This window comes from Amblyraja radiata, chromosome 27, assembly GCF_010909765.2.
Source record: "Amblyraja radiata isolate CabotCenter1 chromosome 27, sAmbRad1.1.pri, whole genome shotgun sequence".
NCBI lineage: Eukaryota > Metazoa > Chordata > Chondrichthyes > Rajiformes > Rajidae > Amblyraja > Amblyraja radiata.
Genome location: NC_045982.1, coordinates 9,112,125 through 9,122,427, shown reverse-complemented (window position 1 = coordinate 9,122,427; position 10,303 = coordinate 9,112,125). Strand labels below are relative to the sequence as shown.

At 42.5% G+C, this 10,303-nt stretch overlaps 1 protein-coding gene across 1 annotated transcript; it reads left to right on the top strand.

Annotated features, from left to right (window-relative positions):
* Positions 1-1,478: 1,478 nt before the first annotated feature.
* Positions 1,479-9,433, top strand: LOC116988201 (transcription factor Sox-7-like). Its single transcript, XM_033044751.1, has 2 exons — positions 1,479-1,728; positions 8,274-9,433. Exons 1-2 carry the CDS (start codon positions 1,515-1,517, stop codon positions 9,071-9,073), a joined length of 1,014 nt encoding a protein of 337 aa, XP_032900642.1. The 5' UTR covers positions 1,479-1,514; the 3' UTR covers positions 9,074-9,433.
* Positions 9,434-10,303: the final 870 nt, after the last annotated feature.

Genomic DNA, 10,303 nt, shown 5'->3' with positions numbered 1-10,303 from the left:
CGCACATTTGATGTCCATCTCCAAATGTGTCCCAGAAATAGCCTGTAAATCAGAGAGTCCTTGCCATCACATAAGCCAGCCTTGGTAGCTACTCCTGAATACCCATGATCTACCTGAGCAGCCATGTTAATGCCAAGACAAGACACATGTACTGATCCTCCCTCTGTAGTGTTCTACCAGTCAAGTCAAGTCAAGTCAAATCACTTTTATTTCTACAGCACATTTAAAAAACAACTCTCGTTGGCCAAAGTTTCCTTACATTGGTGGAGGTACTAACGTTATACAACATTGGTTCATAGATTAAGTACATACATAAATACACACATATAGCCCTCGCTCAGAGGACGTCAAGAAAGGCTTGAGTAAAGATGAGTTTTAAATCTCGACTTAAAGGAGTTGATGGAGGGGGCAGTTCTGATGGGAAGGGGGATGCTGTTCCACAGTCTAGGAGCTGCAACCGCAAAGGCGCGGTCGCCCCTGAGCTTATGCCTAGACCGCGGGATGTTCAGTAACCCCAAGTCGGCCGATCTGAGAGACCTGGAGGTAGTGTGGTGGGTAAGCAGACTTTTGATGGGGTGACTTCAGAGTTGATTTTAGTTTAGTTTAGTTTGGTTTAGTTTGGTTCTGTTTTGTTTATTGTCATGTGTGCTGAGGTACAGTGAAAAGCTTTTGTTGCATGTTACCCAGACAGCGGAAAGACAATACATGATTACAATCAAGCAATCCACAGTATACAGGTATATGATAAAGGGAATAACGTTTAGTTTCAGATAAAGCCAGTAAGGTCCGATGAAAGCTAGTGCGAGGGTCTCCAACGAGGTAGGTAGTAGTTCTGGTCGGCTCGCCAGTTGTTGGTAGTTGTTGGCACTGTGACAGTGTTGAAGTGGAGAATGGCTGCAGTTCCTCACATTTTTAAGCTAAATTGTAACTCTTCCCACCTCACTCTGACTTGACATCTCAGATGACCAGTTGATCACAGGACAACAGATTGCTCGTGCGTGCTTGTTCACACTCCTATCTTGCACATGCAATCCCTTCATTGAATGGACATTAAGTGGAAGATCACAGCTCCATTGTGGGCTGGTCTTTCTGCATAAACGTGGGCACGGAGCCATGAGAAAAAGTCTGCTAATTTGACATGCAAATTTGTAAGAATTCAGCACAATTCTAGCCAGAAATCCTCTACTTCGAGAGCTCCTGCTTTTCAAATGTCTTTCTTAACTACCTCTCGATATATTTATCATGGGCACTTTGAACTGAAGATGTTTGACAATGATTCTTTGCAAATTTGCATGAATTGTTGGTACAATGGGCTAATTAGCAAATCTCCAAATAGGTTCTTCAAGACCTTTTTTGTTTATGTCAACATGCTATAGGCGGATTGGGTTGCATGTAACGTAGGAGGAGCCCGTTCAAAGGGGAACCTTATAAAAACTCCAGTCCAGACCTCTGGATGATTTCTCTGCTCACATGAGAAGTGAGAGCGCGGCCATTCTCCCAGTCTGTCTGCAAGAATGAAGGCTGCTTCTACAGACTACGCCAACACTGGTGCTTTCTACATGAATGCCCCGAAGACGCTTGACCAGCCGAGAGATTGCAGGACCCATATAGCCATAAGCCGAATTCCCCGGCCAATGAATGCCTTCATGGTGTGGGCAAAAGATGAGAGGAAGAGGTTATCTCTGCGGAACCCCAACCTTCAGAATACGGAGCTCAGCAAACTGTTAGGTAAGGATCGGAAGAGTGGGGTAAAAAACCCTGGTCTGGTACCGTGGGGGCAGATTGGTTTGGAATAGATGGACAGAGGGAAATTCTTCCAGTTAAAGGATATTTCAAGAACCACACAGGATTGAATTGACATTTTGTAGAAAAGATGTGATGGCTTTCTGTTACATATATATACAGAGATCTGCAAGAAGACATGACTTGAGAATTAAGGGACAGAAGTTTAGGGGTAACATGAGGGGGAACCTCTTTACTCAGAGAGTGGTAGCTGTGTGGAATGAGCTTCCAGTGGAAGTGGTGGAGGCAGGTTCGATTTTATCATTTATAAATAAATTGGATAGGTATATGGACGGGAAAGGAATGGAGGGTTATGGTCTGAGTGCAGGTAGATGGGACTAGGGGAAAATAAGTGTTCGGCACGGACTTGAAAGGCCGAGATGGCCTGTTTTCCGTGTTGTAATTGTTATATGGTTATATTCAGATTCAGATTCAACTTTATTGTCATTGTGCAGTGTACAGTACAGAGACAACAAAATGCAGTTAGCAACTCCCTCGAAGAGCGACATAAATATGAACAATAAATAAATCTATTTACGTGCATACAGTCATAGTATTTTTTTCCTGGTGGGAGGAGTGGGGGGGGGGGGGGGGGGGGGTGATTGGCAATCACCGAGGTACAGTGTTGAGTAGTGTAACAGCCGCAGAGAAGAAGCTATTCCTGGACCTGCTGGTCCGGCAACGGAGAGACCTGTAGCGCCTCCCGGATGGTAGGAGGGTAAACAGTCTGTGGTTGGGGTGAGAGCAGTCCTTGGCGATGCTGAGCGCCCTTCGCAGACAACGCTTGCTTTGGACAGACTCAATGGATATGCATTTCACTGACTGCATGAGTGGCATCAATGAGTTCCTTCAAGGTAGAATTACTAAATCCAAAAGATATGTTGATTGTTGGATTAATTCGCTGTGAAAAATCACTGCTGGTGTGGGTGGTGTAGTTTAGTTTAGAGATACGCCATGGAAATGGGTGCCTCATCCAATTGATTCCATACCAACCATCCAACACCCATTTACACCAGTTCGATGATATCCTACCTTCTCATCCACTCCCTGCACATTTGGGGCAATCTTACAGAGGCCAAATAAGCAGCAAACCCTCACATCTTTGGGATGTGGGAGGAATTTGCCGAAGGATATCCACGAGGTCACAGGGAAAATTTACAAAGTTCATTGTTTGTGGGATAATTTGTGGTTGTGGGAGAATTATTGATGTTAATTAAGAGGTGCAAGAGAATAGATTACAAATAGAATGCAGATTAGTAGATTGTTCTGAGAGTCTGTTCGGACTCCATGGGCAAAATGGCCCAAAATAATTTAAAAAAAAGATAAAATAGAGAGGAAGTTGGTGAGAAAGAATGATTTGTAGGACTATGGGAAAATAATTAATGAATGAATCTTGCTCTACTAGAAGCTGGGATCACTTGATGGGCTGAATGGCCTCTTCCTGAATGCAACAATTCTTTGGGATGATTTATTTGAATTCTACAATTAGTGGTTAGCTGTGCTAAAAGCATTCCGCAAAGAATAACCTTCCTCTTTTCTGCAATGTTAGTCTTTAGAATCTGCAGGTTATAGAATACTAGCCGTGCCATTTTCAAAGAGAAAAGAGAAAAATTTCCTTTTCTACTATCTAGCATGACAAGCATATACTTTGACATGCATGCACAAATGTACATGTTTATATGAATTTTCATGTGCAAATACCCATCCCTTGAGGCTGCCCAAATATCTTTATATGCACAGATAGCGTTTGCAGTTCTGAGTAAACTTCTAAACTGATTAGAGTTTTGGTTTCAATAAACATCTGTGTTAAAAGTAAATAAATGAACTTGCAAATCCATGACACCTTCTAGGACCTCTAAACATATTAAATAAAATTAATTTGGATATCCAAAGTTATCTATAATGGAATTACTCCAGGATAGTGTATAATATATAATATATAACACTATAATATAATATATGTATAATATTACTATATCATATTAATATGTGATATAATATATAATATAGATACTGTATAATATATAATGTAATTATTCCATCATTGTACATTTTTAAGAAATGCAAAGCCAATTTAAATTTAGCAAGATTCTTCAAAGAGCAATATTAGTAAGCCGGGGTAATGTATTTTAGTGATGTTAGTTGAAAGATCAAAATACTGGAGACAATTCTCATGACCTTGTTCAAAATAGTCAAAAAGAGTCCATCACATCTATCTGGCAGAGAATGCAATAAATGCTTTTCACTGTACCTCAGTGAACATGACATTACATGAAACTAAGCACAACGTTTGTTAAACATCTCATTGAATTGTGGGAGCCCTGAGAACGCAGCAGTCACTTAGACTGGAGAACAGTAAGGGGTTTGAACCCATGACCCTCTGGTCCCAGGATAAGGAGGCAACCCATTGATCCATGGCTAACATCCTTAAAAAATATTAACTCCATATTGGGATTAGGACATTCATTTCTCTGTTGGTTGAATTTGAATGCAGCAAAAATTGAGCTTCATACCAGCTGCATGAATGTTTCCTGGATAAAGGAGTCTACTGATGTCTCAGTTAGTTAAGGCAGTGAGTAGTGTAGCTCAAGAATTGGATGATCGATGCAAAGAGTTGTGGTGCACATGTGGCCCAGTACTGCAGAATAGTGATAAGAAAACTCAGCAAAGATTTACCTAACCGCCACTACATCCAACCCCCATCGTACCTCCCCATCTTGCAGCCAGCTCTAATTCATTGTATAATAATAAAAATAACAGTGATAAAAATTCAGCTATCAGTACACAAGGTTAGACATCAGGCTTGGTTATGTGGCCATCTTCTCCTGGCCAACAGTTTGACTCTTGAACTGGTTTTCACAAACTAGGTGCAAATGGCACTAAATGTCATAGAGAGTCATAGAGGCATAGAGCATAGAGACAGGCCCTTCGGTCCAACGTGTCCATGCCAACCACAACATCCCATCTACGCTCGCTGGTCCCACCTGATAGAGTCAAACACGGTTAAGTTATAGAATCATCCAAATAGTCATACCATGTTTGCAATAATGCTAAAATAAGTGAGCAGGGGCATTGAGCTCTACTAGAAGCTGGGATCACTTGATGGGCTGAATGGCCTCTTCCTGAATGCAACAATTCTTTGAGATGATTTATTTGAATCTGTTTGATGATGATAGACTGCAGGAATACATCCTTTAAGTCCTTTATATTATAGTTTAGTTTAGATGCAGGCCCTTCAGCCCAGACTCAATGCTGACCACTGATCACCCGTTCACACTAGATCTATGTTATCCCACTTAGTCTGAATGCTGGCAGACTGTTTGGCCACAGGACCATCATAAGGATCCAAGTGTACAAAGTCACCAACTTAAACTGTTAATTTCCCTTCTTAAGCCTAAGACAATAGCTGTAGTATTGTCCGGCTGTGGTGTTTTTCTGCAAAAATGTTTTAGAAAGTTGACAGAGAGAACTGTGTCGAACTTGGACTGCATTTTCCCCACTCACTGTCAGTCTTGACAATGGTATGAATGCAAACTACTGACTTAAATATAAAAACTGCCTTCTTACACTAGTAGCACTCCACTTGCCCATCATCCCCTGTTCCTCCTGACATATTTAGTTTAGCTTAGCTTAGTTTAGTTTAGAGATACAGCGCGGAAGTAGGCCCTTCGACCCACCAAGTCCGCACTTGACCAGAAATCCCCACACATTAACACTACCCTACACACACTAGGGACAATTTTACATTTATACCAAGCCAGTTAACCTGCAAACCTGTACGTCTTTGGAGTGTGGGAGGAAACCGAAGATCTCGGAGAAAACCCACGCAGGTCACGGGGAGAAAGAACAAACCCCGTGCAAACAAGCATCCCTAGTCAGGATCGAACCAGGGTCTCTGGTGCTGTTAAGCAGTAGTTCTACCGCTACGCCACCATGCTGCCCTTATGATTTGATATTGGTAAATCAATGCCTTAATTATAAAATTCTCCTTTTGTCCACATTGGTCTATGGCTTTATATGCGCTAATCCTGTACCTTACTCTTACTTCACAGACCTCTGAAAACTCTGCCTTCTTGAATTCTGGATTCCAGTGGAGTCCTGATTTACAGTATCTTTGCTCCATCATTGCCTTCTGCTCTGGAATTCCTTTTGACACATCTCTCCAATTGTTCTCCATTTTGGCAAATTGTTACACAAGTTTGTTTTGTGCTGTCTCGTGCTGTCCTGAGAAAACAATTTACTACATCAGAACTACTCTCTACAAATACAATTTTCTGCCATACAGAAAAGGAAAATGGAAGGCTTACAGTGAGCCTTTCTCTGGATGTTTTTTGACATCCAGAGAAAGGGCCTCTGGACACGCTAGAGGCAGGAAACATGTTCCCGATGTTGTGGGAGTCCAGAACCAGGGGCCACAGTTTAAGAATAAGGATTAAGCCATTTAGAACGGAGACGAGGAAACATTTTTTCTCACAGAGAGTGGTGAGTCTGTGGAATTCTCTGCCTCAGAGGGCGGTGGAGGCAGGTTCTCTGGATGCTTTCAAGAGAGAGCTAGATAGGGCTCTTAAAAATAGCGAAATCAGGGGATATGGGGAGAAGGCAGGAACGGGATACTGATTGAGGATTATCAGCCATGATCACATTCAATGGCGATGCTGGCTCGAAGGGACAAATGGCCTACTCTTGCACCTATTGTCTATAGTCTATTGTCAAATGGCTTGTGTTGCCATCAACCAACTACAGTCCTGCATAGAAATGGACGAGGAAAATAACTCTGGGTCATCTTTCAGAATGGAAAATATACAAATGCATTAATATTTTATTCCATAACATTCTAGTAATCAAGATTTTTGTCAGAAGAAAAAGTGTCTCGATGGCAGAAAGGCAAGCAACCAAAGGGTTCAGATTCCATGTAAAGAGCAAATAAGCCATTGGGGAGATGAGACATTTTTTTGAAACATGAAATGTTCTGAACTGCAATGCAGAATTTTAAAGAATAACAGAAGCTAATTTAATAATAACCTTCAAAAGGAAATTGTATTAATCCTTGAGGGGAGAATATTGCAGGAGCGTGAACATGTGCCAGAACACAATTAATTGAACTTTTTTTTTTGAAGAGCAAACATGGTGTGGTGGGCCAAATGATTTGCTGTGCTGCAAAGTCTTGTGATTCAATTTACGAACAGAAATAAGACAATGCCAAATGTAAGACAGTCAGGAAATGGTGAAATTAGGACAACATTTGGCATGCCTGATCCAGATTGGTTTATGATTTTTTTGTAAATAGAGAGCAATAGAGTCATAGTCCGACAGCATGAAAACAGTCCCTTATCCGTGCTTTGCTCGAAAAAGGATAAAAACACATCTCCCATTTAGTGAACATGAACATGGAATGACAAAAGGATCCAAGTCTGAGATCTTTTGCAGTTCAGGTTAAATGACGTCTCAGCAATCAGACATTGTGACATACAAACGCTTAGATTAATGATCATGTTGTCATCAGCTGTTATCCACCTCATTGGAGACCCTCGGACTATCTTTGAGTGGACTTTACGTGTAGGAAGTAACTGCAGATGCTGGTTTAATCAGAATACTTTATCTTGTACTAGAGGTTATTCACATTATTGCCTTCATCATGTATCTGTATGCCATGGATGGCCCGATTGTAATCATGTATTGTCTTTCTGCTGACTGGTTAGCACGCAACAAAAGCTTTTCACTGCACCTCTGAACACGTGACAATAAACTAAACTCAGAACTCAGAACTAATGAAAGAGAGGTATTAATGTGTATATCATCTTTACTGTGGGTAACTAAAAGGGGCTAGACTGTTTGCAGGAGTTCACCAGCCAGAAGCTGGCACTAAGGCATGTTAAGTGATATTAGGACAGGTGAGCAATTCTTGGTCGAGTATGAGAGAATGCCAGGAGATTGAGGGAGAGAATTTCAAGGTTTAGGGCCTATAAGTCCTGAATTGAAGGGATCAGACTTGAAGGGATGAAGGAGATTACAAAGATGGGCCGGGAGGAGATCTTGATGGGATTGGATCATAAGGATGGGAATTTCAAAATCAAAGGTTTTCCATGCAGGAAACTGATGCAGGAAAGCCTCTGTAAATTGCCACTGGCGCGTAGTGAGTGAATATTTAAAGTGGGATAGCATGGAACTAGTGTGAATGTGTGATCGATGTACAACGAGGACTCAGTGGGCTTGTTCATCTTCTCGTGTGTGGCGTGCACAGCCTAAAGTTGTAAGTCAACTTGTTCTGTTTGATCTTCTGTTTGTGCGCGCCAGGTTGATTGCATTCGTCGAAACAGGGTGGACCACGTGAAGGTTGCAATCTCCCACCCCCTCAGTGGGCTGAAGGGCCGGTTTCCATGTTGTATCATTCCATCTTTTAAATGATCTTTATAAAGGGACACTGGTGTTCTTCCAGTGCCCTTGTGCCACCATCTGCAGTCCGGCTCAATGTGTCTCCTTTCACTTTCCAGGGCGCTGTTGGAAATCCCTGACCGTGGTGCAGAAGCGACCATACATTTTGGAAGCGGAGAGGCTGCGAGTGGAACACATGCTGGAGTACCCCAACTACAAGTACAGACCACGCCGGAAAAACCAAACCCGTGGCCCGTACCGAAATGGAATCTCCCTTCACATGGATGGCACAGAACGGCAGGAATCAACCGTTCATCAGGACAAGAAGTTCCCCGTCGGCAAACAGGTGATGGACATGTTTGCTCCCCGTCACCTACCCCCAGAGCTAAACTCATCCGGCAAGCGGGAGATCCACCTGTTGGACAAAAGGACTCCTCCGTCTTCCTGCGGGCACGTTGCTCAACATGAGCGCGCAGCTGAAACCGAATGTGCGCTGGCATGTCCACTATCCCATCCAGTTTATGGATTTCCTCATCCCGACGCAAGCCTGTACTGCCACCAGTCCTATCAAATGGCCCCGGTGCTTCCCCCTTACGATGCAACATTTTGTTGTCACAAAATGGCAGAACCATATCGCTCACTTGAGAACTTGGCCCAAAGTTGTTTTCAGAGCTCCCAAACCATACAACCAGTGAATGACATGGAAGTCCTGGACAACCTGTGCTACTCTGACCTGCTGGCAGATGTCGATCGTAACGAGTTTGACCAGTACCTGAACAATGACTCCTGGTCTGACCCAATTGGCCATCTACTGACTGAAAAGGTCGCTGGTAGCAATGACGTTCCTGAAACAGACCTTGTGTCTGTGTTGGCCGATGTGAATACAGCCTGCTATAGTACCATTTCCAGATACATTTGACACACCGCTACTGGTGGACTCTTTCTGCCAATGCTGAAAGAGAACTATACTGTTCAGAGGTGCCATCTTTCAGAAATGAAGTTAAAACTGAACCCCGATGTACACACAAGGAACTGCAGGTGCTAGTTTAAAAGAAAACACAAAGTGCTGGAGTAACTCAGTAGGTCAGGCAACATCTCTGGAGTTGATGCTTGAGGTCGGGGCCTCAAGACTCTTGAGACTAGTCTAATCTGATGGCGCTTAAGGTCATAAGTAGCTGGAGCAGAATTATGCCATTCGGCCCATCAAGTCTACTCCGCCACTCAATCATTGCTGATCTATCTCTCCCTCCTAACACCATTCTCCTACCTTCTCCCCATAACCCCTTGACACCTGTACTAATCAAGAATCTATCTGTCTCTACTTTAAAAATATCCATTGACTTGGCCTCCACAGCCTTCTGTGGCAAAGAATTCTGCAGATTCACCACCCTTCTCTGGAAGACATGGAGAGGTGACGTTTTGGATCGGGACACTTCCTCTGAATAGTCCTAATCTTTAAGATATCACCCAACCATGTCTTTCAGAGATGCTGCCTGACCTGTTGAGTTACTCCAGCACTTTGTGTTAAAATTAAGCCCTATTCGTCTTAGGTGCTCTTTTGTAGTCGCCCATGGCATGATTAAAGTTGAACAAAGGACTTCTTCCCAGTATCCTGATCCAACAGTTAACACCTAAATAATAATTGTATTAATACCTTGATGCTTTGGGATCTTTCTGTGAGTAATTTGTTGCCATGTTTCCTGCAATGTAAAGTATGTGTATTCTTTCTTCCTGCTCTCATCCCATCTTTCCCAGGGAACACTTCGACTTTATTAACTTGTGAGAGAATAAACTATAATATTGAGAAAATCAGACGATAAATACAATGTGGTCTCCTTAATGCAGCTAGACGGATAAGATTGGAGGCCAAGTCAATGTGAATCACTTTCCTACAGGCAGTGATGTTGGGAGCAGCTTAGTTGCTTGGTTTAGAGCAAGGATTCCCAACCTTTTTCATCCCGTTTACCCCAGGCAACTTTAATAGCACATAACAATGTTATTTCACTTATTTATGAACAACTAATGATGAACAGATACCGGTATACCAGAACCAAACACAGTCAGTCAATGAGAAAAAATATGTACAAATCCAGAATCAACAAATTTACCCCTAGAGTAGGCGAAATTTACCCATGGGGGTAAATGTACC

Coding starts and splice junctions, on each gene's coding strand:
- LOC116988201 (XM_033044751.1), top strand. CDS start 1,515: ATGAAGGCTGCTTCTACAGACTACGCCAACACTGGTGCTTTCTACATG. Junction 1,729..8,273: donor GGAGCTCAGCAAACTGTTAG/GTAAGGATCGGA, acceptor TTCACTTTCCAG/GGCGCTGTTGGAAATCCCTG.